This window comes from Drosophila rhopaloa, unplaced genomic scaffold, assembly GCF_018152115.1.
Source record: "Drosophila rhopaloa isolate 14029-0021.01 unplaced genomic scaffold, ASM1815211v1 contig_115, whole genome shotgun sequence".
Taxonomy (NCBI): domain Eukaryota; kingdom Metazoa; phylum Arthropoda; class Insecta; order Diptera; family Drosophilidae; genus Drosophila; species Drosophila rhopaloa.
Window position 1 is genome coordinate 2,276,164 of NW_025334990.1, and position 24,836 is coordinate 2,300,999.

General features: G+C 38.8%; 2 protein-coding genes and 1 long non-coding RNA gene across 4 annotated transcripts; 2 read left to right on the forward strand and 1 right to left on the reverse strand.

Moving 5' to 3' along the window:
• The first annotated feature begins 542 nt into the window (after positions 1 to 542).
• LOC108043915 (neural cell adhesion molecule 2) lies at positions 543 to 13,606 on the forward strand. 2 transcript variants are annotated; one of them, XM_044456508.1, is made up of 7 exons: positions 543 to 605; positions 4,070 to 4,204; positions 9,654 to 9,881; positions 9,941 to 10,263; positions 10,349 to 10,906; positions 11,862 to 12,066; positions 12,131 to 13,606. In XM_044456508.1, exons 2-7 carry the CDS (start codon positions 4,153 to 4,155, stop codon positions 12,280 to 12,282), a joined length of 1,518 nt encoding a protein of 505 aa, XP_044312443.1. In that variant the 5' UTR covers positions 543 to 605; positions 4,070 to 4,152; the 3' UTR covers positions 12,283 to 13,606. The 2 variants fall into 2 exon arrangements, with proteins under 2 accessions (XP_044312443.1, XP_044312444.1); XM_044456509.1 differs by having other exon boundaries at positions 561 to 605; positions 4,091 to 4,204.
• Positions 13,607 to 13,640: 34 nt separating this feature from the next.
• On the reverse strand, positions 13,641 to 24,131 carry LOC108043913. Its single transcript, XM_044456510.1, has 3 exons — positions 23,697 to 24,131; positions 14,199 to 14,402; positions 13,641 to 14,139 (listed from the first exon to the last, which is right to left on the reverse strand). The coding sequence occupies exons 1-3, from the start codon at positions 23,755 to 23,757 to the stop codon at positions 13,817 to 13,819; spliced, it is 588 nt and encodes a 195-aa protein (XP_044312445.1). The 5' UTR covers positions 23,758 to 24,131; the 3' UTR covers positions 13,641 to 13,816.
• Positions 21,837 to 23,682, forward strand: LOC108043914. Its single transcript, XR_001769278.2, has 3 exons — positions 21,837 to 22,077; positions 22,176 to 22,204; positions 22,289 to 23,682. It is a non-coding gene; the product is annotated as an uncharacterized LOC108043914 (long non-coding RNA).
• Positions 24,132 to 24,836: the final 705 nt, after the last annotated feature.

Below are 24,836 nucleotides of genomic sequence, written 5' to 3' on the forward strand. Positions count from 1 at the left end.
TTTGAGCTAAGAAGTTCAATGTCTTCCAAAATGAACATTTATTCATGATCGCTTGAAACGCTTAACATACTATTTTAAGTTTAACTTTGTAATAAAATAAAATACAAAAAAGGTTAAAGTTTACACCGGCATAAGTTACTGTTAAAAATACCACAGTTTGGAAAAAAAAGTATGGATGCAGTGGTGCAATGACATGTGTAATTCATGATGTCCAATATGAAAATAAAAAAAATTAAACGAAATGAAATGAAATGAAATGAAAAACAAACAATCTATGAATATTTTTGCAACTTTTTGGAAAGAAAATTTTGGATTTAGGGCTTAGAACTTCAATCAACTGCTGAATTCTCATGTGGGCCCAAGGGCGCTCTCCCTGTTTGTCTCTCAGTTCTTCTGCACACAGAAATTGACTGCTTCTGCAGGCCCCAATGCGGGAGAGAGAGAGAAAGAGAGCGAGCGAGTTGTCCCCAACTCAGGGCCGGTGTTCCGCATACCATCGTTCCGTTTTGGCGGTGCTTTTAAAATGCACAGCATGCTCGAAGTTTCAGTTGTCTGTTGAACAGCATCGCGTTCGGTTCTCCACGAAGCCCCCGCGGCAGCAGAAGGTCTCCACTCTCCATTCCTACATCCAACTGAACCCCCTCCCCCGCGAATCCCTAGGCTTAAGGCACTTACCGACAGCTGTAAACGTTTGCATTCGACCTGGCTGAGATGTGTAAAAAGCAACTAAAATGGCGTGCGGGCGAAAGTGTTAAACGTAATTCGTACGAAATCGGGAAAAACAAAAGAAAGACGAGCAAACCACTTTTGTAACGCTTCAGCCGAAAATCATCTCGCGTCGGTATCTGGGGACCAAGCAGCTAAAAAACCAGTTTTCTTCCTCTAGGCTCTCTGGGCAAAATAAATACGAAACAAAATAACAATCTTGAATGCCTCGCATCCATTCTGTAACTGGCCCTGAGACGCCGAACTTAAAGAGTTTGTGATTTCGGCTTCGGGCCAAAACGACAGGCGATGATTCATAATAATGGCCAGCAGATGTGCTCTATATCTTCACTTTTATCCTACTCCTTGGGAGCCCATTTGGCAGATATTCAAATTTGGTTTCAGCTGCAATCCTGCTCTCTGCCTCTTTTTTGCTTGGCACATTCTTCGCTAAACAATCTATAAATATGTAGAAAAATGCAAAATAGCTGTCGCTGTGCCGGCCACAAGTACACCAAGCAACACAAAAATTGGCATAGTAGCATGGCCAAATGAAATCGAAAATGAGAGTGGAAAGCGGTTAGGGGATCTATATAGGGAACGGAAAAGCGGAAAAATTGGATACAGCTGCTCCAAAGGGAAATGCAAACAAAAATGCTGAATGGAAAACAAATTTTCTATGCTTGTTTTTATTTACAGTAGTCAAAAATCTGTGAAGAAAATAACAGAAAAGTTTTCAATTCCATTTGGGATCCTCAAAAAAGCATTCTACGGATAGAAGACAGCTGCATCTGCCCCCCTCCCACCCACTCTCGCACACAAGTGCACCGAATGTGTGTGCCTGTGTGTGTAAACTTGGAGCGCAATGTAAATAAACAAAGCGCCAAAGACAAAAACAACAACAATCAAGGCATTGATTTGAAGTGAACCCAACAGGCAGAAGATACGAGCTAACAAAAAACGAACAAAAATGTTAGCCATACCAAACCGAACTTTTTGTACCCTAAAAATTAAAGTGCTCAATAGAAAAAAATGTGAACTTAAAGCAGCGAGCAAAAATGTTTATATACCCTAGGAGACAAGTTTATTCATAGGACAAGTTTATTATTCATACAGTAAAATCATCAATTACAAAAATCAAGCACGGCAAGCTTATATACTCTTGGAGTCAAAGTACAGTTTTATAGTCAGTTATTTAACAGTATTATACGACTATAATTAAATTTTATATGCAATTATGTAACATTAATTAAAATTAATATACCCTTTTGGGATATTAATCTGACAAATATAAACAAAACCGAGTAGGTCACTGTGAAGCAAGTGCACTTTTCAAAATCGACTATATATTCAATTTAACATTGCATTTATAACACCGTCTGCAAGAGTATAAAAAAAGAACCCAGTTTGCACCTTCTCTTTTCGTTTGATTTTGTAATTGATAAACAGAGGGTCCGTAAATTCCGTTTAGAATAGTTAAAGGTGGGTCTCGTAGACGTAGGTGTCAACCAGTGTGTCAGTACACATTGCCGGTCGTATATCTGAGGTGTTGTCGTATTAGATGACACCCATAAAAAAGTGGCTGGGAAAAACTCTGTTTGCTCGTTAGGAAGCTTTTGTTGAGGGATGCTAAGTGAGGCAGAGAAAATAAGGAATTTCAAATAAGAATACAAATAAAAGTACAAGCAAGGACGCTGCCTTAAAGTTGCCGACAGTATAAATATTTCTTTTAACTGTAATAATTAAAATAAACTATTTTTCAAGCATTTGCAATCAGAAAATTGTTTGTTGGAAATTAAGTTTAACAGATAAGATATTTTAAAGAAATTAAAATCAGTTCAAAATATTTCAAAATAAAAAAATTGGTATTTTCCAACATAGAAATTAGATTTGTTTTCATCATTATATTTTTGGACTTCGACTTTTTTTTACTTTTAAGCGCCAATTTAATTTTTATTTGTTCAAAAACCCATTGCCAAAAAGAGAATCACTTAGTCGACTTTTATTTGTTTAGCAAATATTACGAAATTTTGAAATTTTTTTGCAAATGCATCAGCGATGGATTATGATCATCGGGCATTGCAAAATTGTTTGTTTTATGAGTCGACCATTTAAACAAATATGTGTTTGCGAATATGCAGATCGTTGTTTGTTTGTATGGAAGAGCTATGAACACCATTTGCAAACGGCTTTTGTATCAACAACCCGAATTTCGGTGATTGGTGTGCTTGCGTACTTTTTTCTATATCGACTTTTCGTGCTGAACAATTTTTCGCATTTGCACATTAATTTATTTATATGCATTAACATTTGCATGCTATTCGAATTTACACACCCTGACCCAACAGAACCCCCCAAAGCCCCTGCTTCGACCCAGTTTACTGGCCGGCTGGCATTGAGTCAGCCCCAAAAGAGAAATATACAGTCGGACTTCCTTTAACTCAACTAATCTATTAAATATTCTGAAATTGTTTTAAAGGCTTTTAACGAGTTCGTTTTTATACGAGGACAATAATGTATCGTAGTTTATGTGACTGTAATAATATTGTTTACATTATTACCCGGAAATAGTAATTTTTCAAATTAAAGCCTCCTATATACATTATAATATTTTAAATTTTCATATTTGTTCATACCTACCACAACATTTTTTGTGCCTTTATTTAGTTTGATAGAATTTTTGGACTCGAAAATATTAGATTAAAATGAATAATAACACTTTATGGGATTTTATAGTGTTTGTAGTACTTTAATATAGCTTTATAGTAAAATCGTTAAAGGTGTAAGAGTATGAATAGTATAGGAGTTAAAGAGAATCTTTTTCAAAATGAATCCCTAAAAAACAGTCAAGTTAGCACTAAGGGATAAGTACTGTACCGCGAGAGAGGGGCCCGAGTTGAGCTGCAAATTAGCCAGCGACTGCGGCAGTAGCACAAAACTAACAAATGGCGATTTTTCGCATAGAGATCATAATATCTTCAAGATACAACTTATCGTCGGAGAGCAAATTGCGACCAGATACGGCGAACGGCTTGCATAACGCGGCCAAGCGAGTGAGCAATGTTTACAGATCGGTCCAATATATTTTCCCTACCCCGACCCCTCGCCACCATATGTTTTTGCGAAATATTCGTTTGTAGTGAGCGCTTTTCCTTGCATTTTGTCCAAGCCAATTAGAAGTTTCCGGTCCGCGGCGCGACTTGCTTACAAAACGCACAAAATAATCAAAAAGCAAAATTAAGAAATCATAAAACCAAAAAATAAATTGTAAACGTTTTTCGGCGGCTTTTGCGGTTCCCCATTTGGGAGCAATACAATGGATGTAGCAAATTAATTAAGTACCAACCAACCATATTAATTGCAGTTAACGACCTACCTCCGACAGCTCCGAACCAAATTAAGGCCGATAAACAAACACAAAATTTAACCAGTCAAAAAGAAACCATCATGAACAAGACTTGGCTGCTTTTCATTTGCCTGCTAATTGGACAACACTGCGGTAAGTCAAGGACTCCACCTAATGGACTATAAAACCAAAGAACCAATTCCAAAAATCAAGATCTGATTGCCACCGAAGTGGTTTTTATCGAGAGCTTCCAAAAGGGGGAATTCCGGGAAAATCTCAGAGCTGAAAGTTGGAGAGAGTTGTAATGAATGTGTAATATTTTTATGACTACTTGTAAAGATAAGGAGATAGGAGGATTGGAAAGTGCAGCCAAAGAAGCAATGAGGGTCTTCAGATTCTACATAAAACATTGGACTTGAAATCAGGTTAAACTTCACTTTGGGATGTAACTATGGCAGATACAATTTTCATATCAAATAAAATTTATTTCGACGATTCTACTGATTTGTAAATATGTATTTAATTGAACACTTAAGATAAGCCAAAACCGAAAACACACATAACTTACCAACATCTTGAGCTTTGCTGTTGCTTTCCAAAAAAGTTGTACATTTTGAGAACCCTGAGTATTCTGTTATTTCTATAATAAAGCATGCATCATTCCATGTGTTCAATTAATGTGCTAATTTCAATATTCTTCAGAAATAAACTCTGAACCAAAATGGAATATTTTGAGTCACTCACAACTTATCTAAGTTCAATTAATCCCCTTAAATGGTGGGAATAAAACAAATTATACATATATGTGCACATGATGTCAAAGTGATGACTTCTTTACGGCTCATTGAGTTTTACGTAAGTTTCCATATATTATGAATTACCGAATATCGAACAAAAATAGGTATGAGCTACTTTCATGAACTCTCACGTCCACAAATACTCGTACTCGTACCGCCGAGAAAGCTCCAGATACGATTGCATATAGAGGTATTTGTGACCACGGGCGTATAGCATTATCTTTTGCGTAAATTGAACTCACACTAGGGCCAAAATGTAGGTGCCAGTGGAAAATAAAGCATATCTTATCAAACACTTATCTCGCTCGGAAAGTTAACTTCCATTCGCTTTTGGAATTGTGTCGCAAATTGCTGATAAGGGCTAACATTCCAGTTCACGTATATCTGAACGACTGTGGAGTTGGCTTTCCACTCCCCCAACTTTTCCCGAGTGCTATGTGTTCTGAAATACGAAAAAATACAAAATTACGCCCAACGAGTTGAATAAATATTTGCACTGCACGAACGCTGTGCAAAGATTGGCATTTTGATGTCGGATATTCGCTCGTAAACTTCTTCTATGTGTACGTGAAACGCCCCCAGAATTAAAGGCTATCAGATGTCCCAGGGTATAGACCATATTGTTTATTTCAATATTTTTATATAAACGTGGGCTTTTAATTAACAAAAATTTCATCCAATTTTAGCCTTGAGATAAGGCGGCGAAAGGCCAAGAAAAAAACAAAAAAACTAACTAAAACGCAGACACATGTGGGGAATTCAAAGCTTTGCCTTCTCGTATATCAATAGTCTAGCTGCTTAAAAATATATGTACAAGTATGTTTGGCCTACAAAAACATCTTGCCACCCCAAGTCAATTTGAACAATATTTCATAATACTCCCAGCGAACAAGAAAAATATTTGTTTTTCTGCATTAAATTCTTTTTCAAAATTTCAGTTGCAGAACTGAAGTTGATAAAGACTTGTTCCCAATATGAATTCGGTTTATCGGTTCAAAATAACACAAGTCAAGGTCCCTTTGGGATCTAATCAAATTGAATTCCTGGAATTGAGAATGCATATCTGAATTATTTATTTAAATTGCACAAGTTGATAAAGACTTGTCCCTAATGGGAATTGGAATCAAATTAAATAGTATTCCTGGAACTTAGTGTTTTTTTTAATTCCCGTGCATATCCGAATTATTAATTTATATTGCACAATAGATGTTACTGAAGACTTGTTTTTTTAAAGAATTCAGTTTATTTATTCAGAAAGCATCGAGTCCAGGTCTCTAATAAAATAGTATTCCTGGAATTAACGATTGAGTGCATATTTTTGAATACCAGAGCATATGTAAATCATTTCTCTGCTGAATTTTAGGAGTTTTTATTCGGTATTTCCCGAAAACAGCAAAATGATCAAATTACGCATTCGCAAGACGAGCCGATCGCAACGTTCGGTTTCCAAAAATAAAGATCGCACAATAAATCAATGATTGGATCAATCAAAATGCTGCAGAGGGTGTGGAGAGAATGGCCCCACCCATGGGTTTCTAATGGCGGGAAGTCGATTTGCCGTTTCAATTGGTTTCAATTTAATTTTCCATTTATTATGTGTTTTTTGGCGGCTGCTTTGCTCATTTTATTTGCTGTCTCTATGCAAATTCTTCAATTGAAATTTTGTTTACAGTGGAACTAGAACCTAATCTTTTCTCCTTACACAGAAATGTATAATCGATTTTCCAAATTTGTTATTGACGTCAAAAAAATTCATTTAAATATAGTTTATCTTTCAAACATATGGTTTCAATAAAAAAAACTAGGTCGAAAGTTGTACATGCAATGTTGAAACAGAATTCATTTCTTCAAATTCATTAATTTTATTAATTATTTAAAAATATCCCATTTATTTTATTAAAGAATACTTTGGTTGTATTTTTTTCATCAAAATTATTAATAATATTTGTGTCAAAAAGTAATTTCTTTTTAATAAGCTATTTTGTGAATAAATTGTTTTGCATATAACAAAATATCTATGAACTTAGCAAATAAGGAGATAAACATTTAATGTATATTTTGGAAATTAGCCTATATATCTGTCCAGATTGCCCTGACCCGTTCTGGCATTCCCCCATGGCTGGCACTTTAAAGACCCCCGTCACAATCTGACTTCTCCATCGACTTAGACATGACATGTCGATTAAAGAATGTTTCCCCTTTTCTGTCGACGCGGCAAAATCTGTCCGATTCAACCTATTCGAGATTTCGAAAATTTTGTGTATTAAGGATTGGCAAGCGGCGAGTAGTTGCCATCATTTATTTATACACATTTCATTGAGTCAGCAGACTGGGCGAGGATTTCCATGTGGGCCACTACGGATTTGTTTACTTACTGACCCCATAATTCATCCGCTTCTGTATGCGATCTCTCATGCGACTACTGACCATATGGAGGACATGGAAATCGAAGCCGCAGTGTGATCATGAAATGGCAATCAGACCGTTTGCCATCGGAAATCTTGAACTGAATCTTGAATGGGAGTTATCAATGGTCAGGCGAGACTAAAGACCTTCCTGATAGGAATGGAGTATACTACTTACATATGTAGTAACTGGCGCCTAGTGCTAAGAAAGCTCATAAACGAGGCTCTTATACTCAAAAAACAATAATATTTACTCGGAATCTGGGGCAAAGTAATGAACAAGTATAATTGCATACCCAAGGAAAAAGCACATGGAATTCTATGTAAAGTTGTTAACAGTTCAATTAAAGAAGTCTGAAAAGTTTTATTTGTTTTCTAGTTTTTGCCACTTATTTATTAGTATTTAATTATTTATTTACGTGCTGTTGTGCTACTTTCCATTTTTAATATTCATTGGGTACGTTTTTCAGTTTATCACCACTAAAATCTAAAGTTGTTTAACTTCAAAGCTAGTTAAACATAAATTTAATTGAATCTCACTCTCAAATAACAACATTGGCATATGCAAATGCATTATTGGTTTCAAATTAAAGAGCAATCTCAGCAAATAAATGCAATTTCATAGTAATAAACATATTCAAAGCATTCCAAGCCAGCCCACGCCAACTTGCGATTTTCCCTTGACAATTGAACATGACTTCATCTGCCAAGGAATGCGGAGTCATCAAAGTTGGCCAGAAGAAGGATTGAGTGGATTGCGACAAATTCCCGACGACACGACAATGCCGATGCAGGCCACAAATGGCCATTGTGTATAACATTGAACTCGAGTTTGGAGACAAAGGAGTGGCAGGACGAGAGAGTCTGGAGGCGAAGCTGGCGCCGCGACATCCTGACGCCATTGTCCCACTTAGAAATATTGCACTGGGAGTGGGAGTGGGAGTGGGAATAGGAGTGGGTCTGAGCACATCATCCATACGGATGAACTTAAGCCGAGTGGTTGTTGATGTTGCCAGGGAGCTGTTTTTTATTTGCAACCCCCGACATCGATCCAAGGACAACGCTCCAACCCAGGGGGCTGGATGACGCATTTGGCTGGCTTTTGGTGCTGACCTACTTGCAGACAACAATTGCGTGGAGTCGACTCTGCCTGGACGCCTCTGTATCCATGGACCATAACCTTGACACGGGCCGTCGAAGAAGATTGCAGTCGATGGCCAGCTTCCCCAGTCGTCGAAAACTGTAAAAGGAAAATCGACAACAGAAAACCGAAACCAGATCGCTGAAGGTCCCCAGCTGCTCTTGGCCAGCTATTATTTTGTTCCGGCCAAGTGGCCCAGACCATAAAAGGGGCGTCTGACTGCGTGGCGCAGCGGATATAAGGAGAGGCCATTGGATAAGATAGCTGGCTCCGGCTTTGGATCGAGTGTCTGCCTTAAAAAGCTTTTATCGGCCATTGATAACGAGTTTAAGCGACTTGCGACTTGCGTAATCCCGGCAATATCCATCATAACCTTATGCGATGGCCATGATGAAGTTGGTCATGAGTCATTCGGCAATTAGCCGTTAGATGACAAGTGAGTTTCCGGCCACATATGGCATGTAAATTGTTATGGCCTATAGATAAAATACTGCAGTTGGAAAAATTACTCATACGATTTGCATAGACTCATTTTGTAGGAGTCATAATTCAAATAGAGAGATTAGTGAAGAATTCTAAAGCTTTGACGTTAGCTGCGGTAATTTACCCAGGGCTTTAGATATATCTCTTCATATCTAGTTTGCTTTCGTTCATGATTGTTTACTGAGATGAAGAAATAATCCATGGAGATGGCCAAGAAAAGGGAGTTCTACGATGCATACTTTTAGGGACTTACAGACGGGTTCTAAAAATAATCATAGATGGGCATTGCCTGCCGAGACTAAAACCAAACAGCAATACTTAATCAGAAGTGAGTATCTGCAAATATGCACTGCGGTATCTCCCCCTAGTTCCTGTTCGAAACTCATTTCCGCTCCAGAACTTCACTCTCATAAACGAGTTCTTTGTGGCACAGGCAATACTTGCGACCCTTTGATTGGAAGCGGAAGTTGCTATGGATGTTGTGTGATTTTTATCAATTCCAATTAAGTCTGAAACCACTCAGGCACCATTCTGGTGACTCACCAATGCACCTTGCCTTTACCGAATTAAATGAGGTAATGGTCTTATAACTATTGGGATTTAAAAAATAAAATAAGCGTGAGAACAATTTTTAAATGATTAAAGTTGGCAAAGTTCTCTACAACAGTTTATGGAATATCATTTTTCAATGGGTTGCCAGTAGAAAAGGAAAATAAGGACTGTTTTGCAAGCATGAATTTGATATTTGATATTAAATCAATACTTTTTTTTTGCAGTTTGTTGTCATGGCTTGCCTGTAGATGCGCAAAAAGATGATTATCAAAACGATCCTGACTACGACTCATATGACGACGAGATTGATGAAGGAGACACAGGGGTTGTTGATGTAACAGAAGACGTAGATCCTCAATACTCACCGCCTTATTTTGAGAAGACTGATCTGAGGATCGAAGCTAAGCCGGGTGACAATGTGGTTCTCAACTGCGATGCAAGGAACTTCCAACGTGAGTTACACTTTGTCCAATATCTGCCGAATACCCAGTAAAATAAAATCTACCCACAGTTAACAATGCGGTGATGTGGTACAAGAAGGAGCAAATCATTGCCAGCGGTCAGAGCGCCATCAGTCCGCGCGTGGAGGGCATGAAGAACAATTCCATACTCCTGAAACATGTGACGCCGGAGGACTCGGATGAATACTACTGCGAAATCCTGCCCCAGAAGGTTCAGCAGCACACGACACTGCGGGTGGGCGCCCGGCTGTCGATCCTCTGCGACGATCGCGATGTTACGGATCGATCGCAGACGTTCAGGCAGGGCGACCACCACACGCTCGAGTGCCGAACCTATCTGCCCGGCAATGCCACTATCAAGTGGTCCTTTAATGTATGTTTTTTGGCCCACACACCTTACCCACTCAGCTCCCATTCCTGGCATCATCCGTCCATTTCCCCTACCGAATCTCTTGCAGGATATCAGCGGCCAGCAATACACCGTCGAACATCAGAACGGCGTGATTGTTCTGGACAGCGTGGACGAGAAGAACGCCGGGTTCTACCAGTGCCTGGCCGACGATGGCAGTCGCGATCCGCCACATGGCACGGTCCACATCGATGTCCAGTACATGCCCCTGGTGTCCACCCACCGGCATCATGTGAACACGGAAAAGGGCGCCACCGCCGAGCTGTACTGCGACTACAGGGCGAAGCCCATTGGCAGGAGCTACTTCATCAAGGATGGCAAATCCCTGCAGATCTCCGAGAAGTACTCCTTTAAGGATTCCATGCACAAGGCCCACAACCGCACCACGCTGATCGTCAGAGATGTGATGGACAGCGATCTGGGCGAGTACCTGTGCCATGTGGAGAACTCCATTGGGTCCAACGAGGTGAAGGTGCAGGTCAGCTACGATCCGGAGACCCCGCAGTTCGAGTCAGAGACCATTGAGGGAAACAAGGTTACCCTGCACTGGCTGGTCAGGAGTCGGCAGCCCCTCTCCGAGGCCATGTTGAATTACCTACTAACTGCGGTGAGTTTAGTCTTATTCCTTAAAACTATACAGCAAATAAAGGAAGCAAGCTTTGGCGAAGCCGAAGTTTATATACCCTTGCAGTTATTACAAAATATTATTACTTAAAACCATAAAGCTATGTCGATTTTGCGCTGAATTTTGCCATCGTTTCGATGGCAGCTATGTTGTTGTCCGATATTGACAAAACTAAAAGGTTATCGTAAATAATTTCTATATCTTAAAGGAATATTTTGATAAATAGAAAAACAGCAAAATAACAATTTTATTTCATTTGCATTTTTTTAAATTTATAGACTTTTCTATGGGAGCTATAAGAAATAGATGACCGATTTTAATTTAATTAAAACTGTAATTCAATAGTACTTAAATATTACAACATCCCAAAGAACAACAAAAAAAAACTTAAAAACAACAAATTTATATTTTTTAAAATTTTTTTTTGTCGGTTGTTCCTATTAGATATAGTCGCCCGATGCGGCTCGTTCCGACATATATACTACCTGCAATAGAAAGACAACTTTTGGGAATGTTTCAAGCAGACTGCTTTAAAACTGAGGGATTAGTTTAAAGTAGAAACGGACGGACGGACAGACGGACATGGCTAGATCTACTCTCCTAGTATCTCTTTCACTGCGTTGCAAACTTTTGACTGAAATTATAATACCCTCTGCAAGGGTTTAACAACTAAATTTTCGTAAAATTAGTTTTATGAAATGCAGGCAAATTTTGTGTCAAGGTCTAAAGTTAGGTATTAAATACTAAATATCAATATTAAGGAACGTTCCGACCAAGCAAAAGATTTAATGAAATCTTAAAAGGTGTAAAAGTATGCAATTAAAGACCAAATTTTATATATAGATATATTGAAAGACATACTTAAATACTTACTTCAAATATGTTCTGCAATACTTTTTCAATACCCTAAGAGCTTATCCATATATTTCAATTTCAGTCGCAAAAATGGAGCACTGTTGCAATGCTGCAGACGCGGCGCCACAACAACACAGATAACATCTGGAAGATCACGCACCAGATGGAGTTGAATAGTGGAGTGTGGCATGCTCGTGTGAAGACGAAGAACACCCATGGATGGTCCCAGTTCTCGAAGGAGCACATCTTCACAGTCCAGGATGGTTTCTCCAAGGAGGGGGAATATGGTGAGTAGTATTGGAGTGCAAGTAAAAGTTCTCACATCTCATGCCTGTGACTTCCAACCCGCAGAAACGGACCAGCCCAGCGACATGGACCTTCCTCCGGGTGAAATAATGCAGGCCGGGATCGGTCCAGTGGGCCGAGGAGCTGCGTCAGCAATCCGGCAGCTGAATCTGGGGGGAGTCCTGCTGGCAGCGCTCCTGCTGCGAATCCGCCTCTAAGGGGTGCCATTTATAATTATTCAGACCGAAAAGTGTACATACTAAATACGTATTTCCGGATTACTCAGCTATCGATGGCATCGGAGCGATAGCGAACCTAAAGTATTCTAACTATACAAATGCTAATGCGCGACCTCTGGCTTGGGTCAATGTTAATGTTAATGCTATAGTACACGCTGTGTGATGCGATCAGCACTGAAACATTTGTGCCAGGCAGGGGACTTTACACCAATGGTTTGTTGGGAGAAGGCCGAGGATTAAAGTTAATTAAGTTTAGGAACATTTAAAGAAGCGACATTGGAGCTAGCGTTGATTAGAACAGATAAACTGCGACGATCGGTTCAAAACCGCAAACAAACGTAACATTTTGATTAACCTTAGCTATAATATTTATTTGTTTTTGTCTCTATGCATGTAAAAGTTGGCACCTTTGAGGAGAAACCCGAGCCGAAAACGAAAACGAAAGCAGTTCATCGCACAGGGAAGAATTCCATACTGGGTTGATGGAATACTTTAATACATCCAATATGAAATCCACTTGTTCCCCAAGCGAAAGCGTAGTTTAGCAAAAAATGGGTAAGGATCTAGTGACTTTTTAGGATTTGCAATGCGTACAATATTTTTGTATATCCAAGCGTACTTACAAACATATTTGTAACCGAATCAGAGGGGCACCGGGAGGGATTAATCATATGGCTCGCTAAATATTTTATAAACTAGACCAAAGCTTAGACATACATATGTGTACCTACCACACCAGACATATGAAACTTATTTTTACGGAACAACGCCACATCAACTCAATGGAACCGAAAGATTCAAAATATACAAATCAAAAGAAAGGCCGCGGGAGTACCTATGCTTAAGAGATACTGAAAAAATCGAAGAGAGCTATATATACATATATATATATATTGTGTACTGTTGTTGATAGGGTTCGGCCTCACTTTTTGTCCTTGATTCTGCTACAATACCTGAGGAATATCGCCATAGCATGCTGACCATGTACACTGTACGTATGTATATTTTATATATATTTTTTTTAAGAATCATAATATTAGAGTTGATCGATAAACGTGCCAACCGACGCAATCAAACGATGCTGATTGCTCGCTAAATCAAATCAAAACGACACAAAAAGAAAGTTCCATAAAAAAGTTTTGACAAGGTCCTGATTTCAAATGCCGACCTTTAGCATATATACACATATACAGAATCATATATAAAAGAAGAATTCTTAAAAGCCAGTGTCTTACGTATATTATTGTAATTTTTGTTGAGTCCATGATAAGTAAATAAATAAAACTAAACAAAACAAATTAAATCCGTAAGTTTTCCTGGAGAGATAAAGCAATCGCTGCTGGTGGCTTAGTATACTTTGGTTCCTTTTTTATTTAATAAATAAAGTTGATTTTGTGTCTTTACAAATACAAAAATTTACAATCAACAAAGACTTCAAATGCTCATTTCCTGTGAGAAGAGTGGAGAGTGTAGAAGAGATGGCAGTGACCTGCCAGCGTAATACTAAACTAAGCTAATGTTTGCCCATCCCCAGGAGCAATAATGCCGATCCGAGGAGCGTGTATCCAAGAAAACTGCTTAAAGATCCCGCCGCAGAAACCGAACTCTCCGGTGCGATCGCATCCAGGGATTGATCGACAATGATTACTTTCGTGTTGACCACGGATTCGATGGGCAGGACCTTACAGCTATAGTCGCCGGCCTCCTGGGAACTCGCCTTTACGATGGTCAGGTCATAGTTTTCGTTCAGAGCATAGTTGGGCTGCACCACGTTTTTGCCATTGGAGATAATATGAACCCCGAAACTCCACAGCACTACGACATTTGGGGCGTCCACTGGAAGTATATATACAGTTTCAGAGCACTTCCTCAGGTGAAATAACGAGTGTACTCACAATTGGTGCCCACATCGCACTTGAGCACCACATCCTGGCCCCGGATCCCATTCACTGTCACAGTTTTGTTGACCTTCTCGCTGGTAATGGGACGCGGGGACTTCGTCTGCGGACTGGGTGCACTCTGGTCAACTCCATTGTAGTCAAAGTCCTCATCGTTCTGCATCTGCTCATCATCGGCTGGGGATTGCGGGAAGGAGAGCACTGAAATGGAGCAAAATGCAGGTTATTACAGAGAAATACGAGATTTTATTAAACTAAATGCAGTATTTGTAAAAAAATAATGATATGTGTAAGATAGTTATACCCGTTACTCGTAGAGTAAAAGGGTATATTGTATTCGTGCAAAAGTATGTAACAGGTAGAAGGAAGCCATGTCCGTCTGTCCGTATGAACGCTGAGATCTCGGAAACTATAAAAGCTAGAAGATTGGCATTTTGCATGTAGATTTTAGAAGTTCCTACGCAGCGCAAGTTTGTTTCAAAATGGTGCCACGCCCCCTCTGACGCCCACAAGCCACAAGCTGTGGCCACAGTTTTGATGCTATTATGAAAATTTTAATTGATATGTGTTTGTTTCGTCAATACCTATCGATTGACCTAATAAAAGTTTGCCACGCCCACTCTAACGCCCAAAAACCCATTAAACGCTTAAGCCTGGCTAGCGCCTACATTTCCGCTTTCATGGCCCGTAGCGCCATCTAACGGATTACTTTGGAACAGCTGACCAAGGTACTAATTCGAGCGGAGAAAAACATACGAGAAGGCATATTTATATTAATTTGTTTAGCTGAGTAAAGGGTATCTAATAGTCGAGGCACTCGACTATAGCGTTCTCTCTTGTTTTTGATTGGCTTTATGTCGCACTGACTATTTCAATAAAAACTAAAAGTTTCTGAGATTTATATTTGTAGAATCTCAATGATAAAAAAATATTTTATATAAATACAATGTATAAAACTTTTGGAATCAAGAAAGCCAGGAAATGGTGACTAAATATTATTTAAAGTAATTTCAAAAAAAATGCTTAAAGAAATTATATCTTTAATTATTAGATTTCTATAGATTATAAGATCCTACAAATTGGCATATCAAATATAAATGAATATGTGCAATATTTTATCATATTCTAATATTTTTTGAATTTTTATAATTCAAAATTTATTCTATCCAAGGAGTACAGTTCTAAAATTGAAATTCCTTTTTGACTGCAATTAGATGACCTATAAACCGACTGTTTTATTTGGGAGCTATAGAAGATCGCCTGTAATCATAGAGCATTATATTGTTTATAACGGATGCCCGCGGGGGGTCACATCAGCCACCACATTTAGTCGGCGGGTTAATTAAGGAAAATTAAATGGAAATCGAAACCAACGCAGGCTGCTGCTACTGCCGTTTTTGTTGTTTTAGCAGTGTGCATTAGGCCATCATAACGGCCTGTGTTTGTGTTTGTATTTATCATTTTCGCAGCTCGAATTCATCAGGGGGTTCCAAGAGGCGGGGGTGTTAAGGGGACAGCTGCACCGATGATGGGTTAAATTAAAGGCTGGCAATTCGCATTTACGGTTTTCCTGTCGGGCTGCTTTTCCCTACATAATTACCAACATAGGCACAGGGGCGGACGAGGGAGAGGGGGCTTAAGAATTTAGGCAGTTACACACAGAAAAATATTTAATTAAATAAAATATGAATTTAAATTCTACAACTATTTTTTATTATTCCATATACTTTTAACTAAAGTTTAGGTTTCTTATAAACATAAAATATGTGATATTAACTTGATTTTAATTTCTAAAGTCAATATAAAACTAAACACAAAACATTTTAAGTGAATATACTTTTAATATACACATGTAATTGATTTAAATGTGTGTATTTAATTAAACCAAATGTTATAAATAAAAACCCCTGAGATCTTCAGCCCCCCTTAATGAAATCCTGCGTACGCCACTGCATGTGCATGTGTACAAACACATTTGGTGGAAAACATTTTCGGTGAAATGGGGTCACATGAAAAACAAAAATTAAAATGAGCGAGTGGAAAGAGAAAACAACAGTGCCTAACCCAACACTCCCCCTCGCAATCGCCTTCCCTCTCTTTTCGGCCCCCCTCCCACCACCCCTCTCTGGGCGATCGACGCACCCACATGTGACGTGCTGACGGAAAGCCAAAAACAACTACAACAACGGCTAGGAGAACGGCAGCACATTGGGCCACTTTTTGTTTTTCGGTGGTGTCGTCGATGGACACACCGAATTGAAAGCATTTCACAACAATGTCCATTTTCCATAGTGCCAACTGCAACACGCACACAGCGACAAATAAAAATGCACTGAAAAAAATTCAAATTCCCTAAAATTAAATTCCAAAATTAATTTCAATGGAAAATTAAAAAAATTCCAAAATAGAATTGATTAAAAATATAATTCAATTAACAAATCGGGAAAAAATCAATATTGGTGAAGGACAATAATAAAGATACCCAAAATTGTAAAATTGGATAATGTTTAGGCATTGATTTTTTTAAGTCATGCCCAATTCAAATGAACACTCCTATCGCTTTTTTACAAATTATAAAACACCATTTAATAATTTTATAATATTTCTGTTTCACAATTTTGTTAAGTTAGCAATAAATACAATTCCTCTAAGATAAAAAGTGATTTTTTTAAATCAAAAAATAACCTCATCTCGTCTCCAAATTTTTTTCAGTGTATATAGTAAACGACCGCACACACCCTCGAAAAAAGGGACAGTTTGGTCGGATGATTGTGAAAAGTTTAAATTTACATTTTGTCCATTTGCTTTGGTCGCTTGTTTATATTAATGTTATGGCCAGTTTTTCATCGTTTGCTCAGTGTTGCGTGCTAAAAATGTAGAAAACAAACAGCAATTCTCAACGGGTTTCCAACTCAAATTCGAATTCCTGCCAAAAACCGAATGCAATGGATTCGAGTCGATTTTTTCCCTCTTTTTCTTGCATTCCTTGTAACCTCCTGCTGCCTCACTCCTGTGCCACAAAAAATGCACATTCACTCACGCATTCGCTCTGTGTCGTAAACTTAAGCCATAAAAGAAATTTATTCTCGTATTTACATTGAACAAAAAAGACACTGAAGCCATCTGAATTTATGTTGGACGCTTTCCGCCCCAAAAAAACATCAATTCAAGATAAGCGTGGAACGAACAACAATTGCAATGAAAGTTTATTTGCAGATTTTTTTTGGAAGTTGATCTGAATTGAGTTTGTGTTTGGCTTCCGATAAACATAAACCGATAAGGAAGTTGGGGTATATTGTTTTTTACGAAAAAGAACATAACGAATATGCCTGAGTAAGCATATTGGAAATCTCTTTTTTGGATAATTTTGGATAACTTTGTCAAAGCTGAAAAGTGATTCAAGCCCAAGGGATAGAATCCCAAAGGAACCAAGAAAAATCTTGTTTGTGTCAACGCATATCAAATGAATAAAAAGACATTAAAACTTTGTCACAGCTCTTTGAACATCTATTTTAGAGTGTTCTTTTTTATCCATTTTAAAATTGTATTTTCAAGTCGTTTTAAAACAAAAGTTTCCAAGAAACACAGCAAATTAAAACATTTAAGGTTAGCATTTATAATTCCATTAACTTCAGAGCCGCCTTCTAGCCTTTAATTTGAGTTCATATCATCCCGAAATGATCTTAACCCGGGATTATGTTCGCTTTCATGTTTCCCTATCTCCAGAGATAAAAGTTCCCCTAACTTCGCTTAACCCTTGTTTCCCGCCCGTTTTAATTGCTACTCAGAATTAGACCGACAACAATTTATCATAACCATGATTCCAAAAATAAAAGGCAGGGAAAAATGCATTTCAGCTAATAACCCAGAGCCGTGGGCCAAATTTAAGTCAGCATTAGAGCCAGTCACTCCCCCGTCCCCTATCTCCGCCCCCCTCCCCTCCTCCCTCTGACTGGGAATCATTCAAGTGCAGCACTTTTCCTGTTGGTTTTACTACCTGTGATAAGGCCCCGAGGAAATTAAGAGCCAGTCGCTGGGGGAGCGAGCTCTCTGATCTTTGATCTCCTTTCCCAGTGTTTTCAGGTTTGTCCAACCGGGTCCGTCCAAGTCCCTCCCCTCAATTTTATTGTGCACTCAACAAAATTTTGTTGAGTATCGGTTTCATTCTTTGAAATAATAATCAATTTGGGTAGGAAAATAAATACAAGATAACTATCCCCTAGTTTTTATAAATTATTGCATAATTTGTTGCAAACGACTCATGCGAATATTAAAAAATCTTAATGTAATTGCGCTTTCAGATGTAATAACAAATAAAACAAAGAAGACTTTATCTTCAGCTTAAACATTTCTATGTTTAAATATTTATATCAAAAACTTGTAAGAAACTACAATAATATTATTTACAATATATAATATTAATATTATATAAAATAATATTCATGTTTTTGTCATCATTAAGACGACGGCAAAGTTATTTTAATAGCACTCTACAATTTATAAAGTCTTTAAAAAAGGATGTTTAAATTAATGTTAAATTAACGTTGCTTAAGAAAAGTTTTTAATAGATTCGATCAAGTATTTAAGCTTCTAAATCCTAGCAAAGAATAAAAAATAACTTAAAATTTATTTCGAAGGAATAGTCTACAATATGTATAGAAGTTTTTCCAAGTGCAGAACGTGACTGACCAGTCCCAGAAAACCCGGGGAGAAAGACCTGGCCAAGGGACTGAGCTGCGTTATATGAGCCGAAAATTGTTTAGCCCTGTTCCTGGGCATTGTGTGTGTGTTTGTGTGTGGCAGATAGAGACATGAGACGAGGCGGATAATGATAATGGCATTCGGGTTCTGTGAAAGCGATCAGGTTACGGCCACGAACCGAGTGGAGAGGACCTCATAAAGCGACTACCTACGCACCGGGCACTTTGAAATTGGCCAGGAGCCACATTATTCCCGAGGGGTGGGAGTTTGGGACACAGATGCAGGGGCAGATGTGCAGCATGCAGCATGCAGCATGCAGCATGTAGCATGTAGCATGCAGCATGACAGATGCCAAGAATAGCAAACTATTCGCAAGCGTGTTCCGAACCAGGAAAAAGGGATTGTGGTCTGGTCCAAAACCCATATTTGGCAGATGCCAAACTAATCGAGTACTTAAATATATTTTGAAATGCCTAAAATATGCAAATATATGAACGCATGCCTCAATCATTTCGGCCTCCATTATCCAAATCGATTTGTTTCAATTTCCATTTGTTTGATCCCCCAGATGAGAAGCAATAGCGATGGCATCAAGTGGCCGCAATAAATTTCGATTTTCTATGATCCAAGCCTCTAGATATTCTGGAGGCACTTTCTTTATATGCATTTCCAAATGGAGAACATTGATTTCACTTAAACGATTTTACACAGCGCCCCCGATCGTCGAACCCGAATTTCTTTTTTTTTGTTGTCCCCCCATCGAAGTACTGAGAAAAGAAATGTTTCCTAGTGGGTGCACGTGTCGGTGGCAAGTGCCTCGGATTTGGGTTCGGAATTGTGCGGGCGCACTGCCAACGGAGGCAGGATGGCTATATGGAATACAGTCGAGGCGCGACTTTGTCTACGCCCAGTGCATACTAAAATGCTCTGGGGCAGGGCTCGTGTTTTCCAGTGCCATCCGAGTGGCTTCTAATTAATATGCGGCAATCCCTTTTTTGTTCTTCCCTATATTCTTCTATTCCCCCCCTCCCCCACTATAACTATTTGGGTTCGTTTCGATTTGGGTTATTTATTGCCATTTGACTGGAGACCGCCATTTGGACTTAGAGTCGAAGCCTCAATTGAAATTTTAGCACGCGCAGAGACGGTTTTTAAAAATTCGACACACCATAACTAAAGAATGTCGTTAGGTACTTCTTAACTACTTTTTGGCGGCTGTGAACAAAAGACACAAAAGAATATGTTTAATAAAGCTAAGACATGCTTAACATTTATAATTTGTAATGCATGTACAAGTTTTTAATTGCCAACATTATTTTTGAAAAATGTTAATCTTCATTTAGAAGTTAAATAAAATTACGTAATACACGTATAAGATAAGATTTAACTTACAACATGAGTGAAATGCACTCCATTTAATAACTATGGAATTCGATGACGTCTGATTAATATTATTTTGCAACCAGTTAATAAAACCATTTCTTTGAAAATATGTAAAACCCTTTTTTAAGTATTAAATCAAGTAATTTTACTTGTTTTGAGGAGCATTTAAAATATTTGTTCTGTACCTAGAGAATCCAATAGGAAACATATCTTGTTCGGATGCCCTCCAAGTACTTATTCCCTGGATTATTGCCTTCCACTTCTTCAGTATGGATCGTAAATTCTGGAGATATTTCTGCCAAGCCGCAGCATCTGTGGCTTTTCGGTTGTTCGCTTTTTCACTGTTGACTTTGACTTCATCAGTTGGATTCTCCATTATCGTGCCGATCATCAGCGCTTGATGTGTGCATTGGCCGGGGGTTATGTACAAGCCCATGTAATCGTGCCCCACTTGAGTGGTGCTGCATAAGCCCGACCCCCGACCCTCCGATCCCCCCACCCCACTGCATCCCCCCAGAGAAACCCGCACTCCGCGGACGACAACTCATTCGGCGTCAGGCGATTCGCCAGCAACGTTAAGTAAATTGATTCTTTAATTGTCGAGAATTGGTTACCAGTTGGTGCAACTCGCTTTTGCTTTGGCTCTTGCTCATGCCGAACACCCCCGTCCACAAAGCCCCCATATTTTGCAGTGTATGTGGATATAGATGTGGAAGTGGATGTGAATGTGAATGCAAGCCAAGGCGCAGAGTCGTGAATCGAGAATGAGAATGAGAATCGGGCGTCGAGCATCGAGAATGAATACATGAATACCAGGCCATGGTGAACAGACAGCATCGGTGAGTCAGCGGATCCAAAATAAATACCCGGGCCTCCGTCGAGCAGGAATTTCTGCACAGACAAGGGCAGGGCCCTCGCACCAGGCCACACCCACTTCCCCAGCCCTCGACGCCCCCCAACTCCCTCGCATTTCGAGCAAAACAAAATCTTTTTTATGCTTCGCGCTTCCCAACGCATTCGCGGTCATTTGATGCCTTCGGTTTTGTTTTTTCACCCGGGCATTTCAATTCGCACCAAGCAGGCTACACAAAATGCCATGAAACTCAATCCACAAAGCGGGGAAAAAAACAGAAAAAGAACTCGGCGTTCTGCACAAGGAAAAACTTGTCCCGAATTGAAAACTGACTACTCGAAATCTTGAGCAAAACGTATTTTGAAAAAGCGCTGAATAGCCACTTTGCTAGGGCAATTATTTAAAATTTGACACTTTTCAGGAGTTGTTTACATATTTTGTGTATTTCTAATTTAAATAAAAAAGAGCGAAGTGTTAAAAACTCTTAACTGGAAGAATCTTAAAGTATGACATAAATATTTAACAATTATTAACTATTAACAAATTCCTGTTAAAGGGAAAGGTTACTTCTTACTATTATTTTTTAAGATGAACTAAGATGCTAAATTGAACAGTTTAAATAATATTTTACTTTTTGCATCGATTACCGATCCTTACTCTTTGTCCCCATATGTTTCTACCCCTTACTGCTTTTTTCTCCCAGTGATCGGAGTGATCATCAGTTAGACTTGTTGTTTACCCATGTCAAGCCCCGTCAGACAACTATTGAATATTAAGTAAATATGGTAAATATATACGAGCAAACATAAATTTCTTGCGAAACATGTCAGCAGATCAGTCGGCGATCGCCGGAGAGGAAACGGCTTTCTTTGGCGCATACCTACGCCCGATTTCGCAATCCAATCAATCTGATCATAATCGCATTGTCTATGGATTGGGGTAAGCAAACAACAGGACAGAAAGGGTTCCAGGTCCCCAGATCTGTGATCACACCACGACCAATAATGTTCTCACGCTTCTTCGCCACGCTTCTTTAGGGAAATCGCTCCTACCTAGAAGAATTGCGGTGAGTCGAGGGGCTAATTAATACAGGACCCCGAGTCCTATTCCGAATCTGAATCCGATACCCTCCAACCCTCCTGCTGCTTAGGTCGTTCCTATTGATCATCGGATTGTTTTTGCTCATTTCCTGGGTCCCGGACAATGGCAGAAGTCTGGAATAATTAACAGCCGTAACCGATTCGGAATCACAAATGGCAAGTAGCAAATAGCAAATGGCAAATAGCAAATGGCAATAGCACCGCTCCCCTCTTCAGACACTTCCTACCGATCGCGATGAAGTGAGTGAGCGGGGAAAACTTGAATCCATTCAGGCGGCCGCCATTCATCGATCGTAATAAATAACTGAATTAATGTGACTGCCTTTGGACAATAAATTACTGAGTTTACTGTTCAACTCACTGTAAAAAGTGCTAAAATTACGCGAGTAATAAAAACATTAGCTATTCGCTATCTATAAAACCAATCATTTAAATAATGCGGAACTCTCGCCCATTTGCAGAATGTCATCAGATGAAAATCCGCGATGAATCATTGTGATAAGTCTGGATGTGCTAATGGGAATCCTCATCGCTCTTTTTCGTATTTTTGGAAAAAATATAACGATATATTTATGAATATTTGCAAGCACTCATACAATAAATCTCAACATTAGTCATTTATGTTAAAATTATAAGAAAAACAAATACACTTCTAGCCCCAAATTCCTAGAACTGATACCCAACTAAGTGCCTACAAGGCCGAAGGACTTCAGTTTCCAGTGCCATTTTCTTTTCCATTAATTATAGTATTATATACTAGTTTTAATTTTAAAAAAAAAAAAAATATGTGCCTACTATATTTTATAGAATTTTGTCTACATAACTCGAATATTTATATTCCTCGTTCTTCTTAATGTTTGCCACTTATTGCAGGAAACACTTTTTATTACCATTTTTAATACCAATTATCAGAATTCATACTGAAGATTACTTTTAAAGCTATTTTTTTATTTTCTGATTTCTTTTTTAAATTAATTTTTATGGGTTTGTCATTATAAAGATGATTTTTAAGAGTTTTTTTATGGTTTGCTGAATTGATTATAATTTTTTGACAATGGAATTTTTCGAAACTCATATATTTGCACAATCTCAAAATAAAAAAACCCAAAATAAAATAATAATGATCAAGTACATTGAAATTGATATATTTTGGCCGCCAAAACAGAATGTCTAAATTTATAATTTCGTTCGGTGCATGATGATCGCTGGTGCAAATGTAGGTCAGAATGTGACTGAAATATTCCGGCCACGGCATTATCATCTCAGCCCGCTTCACGCCCAACAATCACATCGATTTATAGTTTATAGTAAATTCCTGCACTTCAAATCCGAGTCCGAATCTGATGCATTGCGATTAGTCGGGAGGCGAGGCCTGGATTTTGGGGTCGCCCTCCCGTTTTCGATTAGATTGTGGAGCGGAGCCCCCGATTGCATCAGGTTAACCCCAAAGCCACTTACCCATGGAGCTGCCCACGATCAATAGGAGTCCGGCAATTAGCAGGGCTCGTCTGGACATCATATTGTTATTTATTTATTTGGGCTACGGACTGCACTCGTCGCCGATCGGCGATTAAATAGGTATCCAAAAGGTAGCGTTTTTGGTTTTTGTTCGATCCGAAATGTATGTCACTCGGGCCGATTGATTTCTGTCGATCTTTTTGGGCCTTCGAAAAATATTGCCGCGTAATTATGTTGACGTTTTAGCGTTTTGGTTTCCGGCTAGCACAGTCAGCACTTCTCTATTGAACTGTTCTATTATTTATTATTTTTTTTTTGGTTCTTCAACTCGCGCACACACAAGATAAATTGTCTTTAGCTCTGATGTATTTCTGATTTTACTTTTTATTTATATTTTTAAATTTCCGTTAAACGTCCGCTCGGGGCAACAGCGAGTCAATAAATGTTCAGCGGTTTTTGGTTTTCTGGTTTTATGCTTGCCTTTTCCGCCATTGAAGAGAAAGCCGAAGAGAGTGTGACTGGGCCGAAGAGAGAGTGCGTTAAGAGAGCGTAGATTATGTGGCGCGAAATAATTTTATTTAAAAACATTCTTTACGAAAGGGGTTGTATTTATAGAAGAAAGCATTTCCTGGCCATAAATATGAATTAACGGATGTGGACCGATGAAAGTGTGGATTGTGCATAAAAAACTTCTAAAATACATATATGCTTAACCTTTCGAACAAGCCCCAATTAACGAAATACAATTTCATTATGCCACATGCTCGGGCTAAATTCCATTAATTGCTGAAACAGCACATGTCTTTCCTTACTCTTTCGCGTAGAACCATCCTCGAGTTGCAGTCCAAGATTCGCGGAAATTTATTTGCATCCCCCGGAGACAATTTGCTTGATGCAATTGCGGCTTTTCTCAGGCCTCCAATAAAGTCGGCCTGGGAAACCGTGATTTCCTTGATTTCCAAGGGGCAATGGTAGTAGTAATATCCCCATGTTCCCGGAGTGTCTCCATCACTTCTTATGTTTCGCTGCCTTTTTCCTGTGTCTGACGATGACGCCTACATCGGCTGAGATACAGATACTCGGATACTTGGCGCAACAGATGCAGATACGATTTATGAGTGCGACAGCGACCGCATTAAA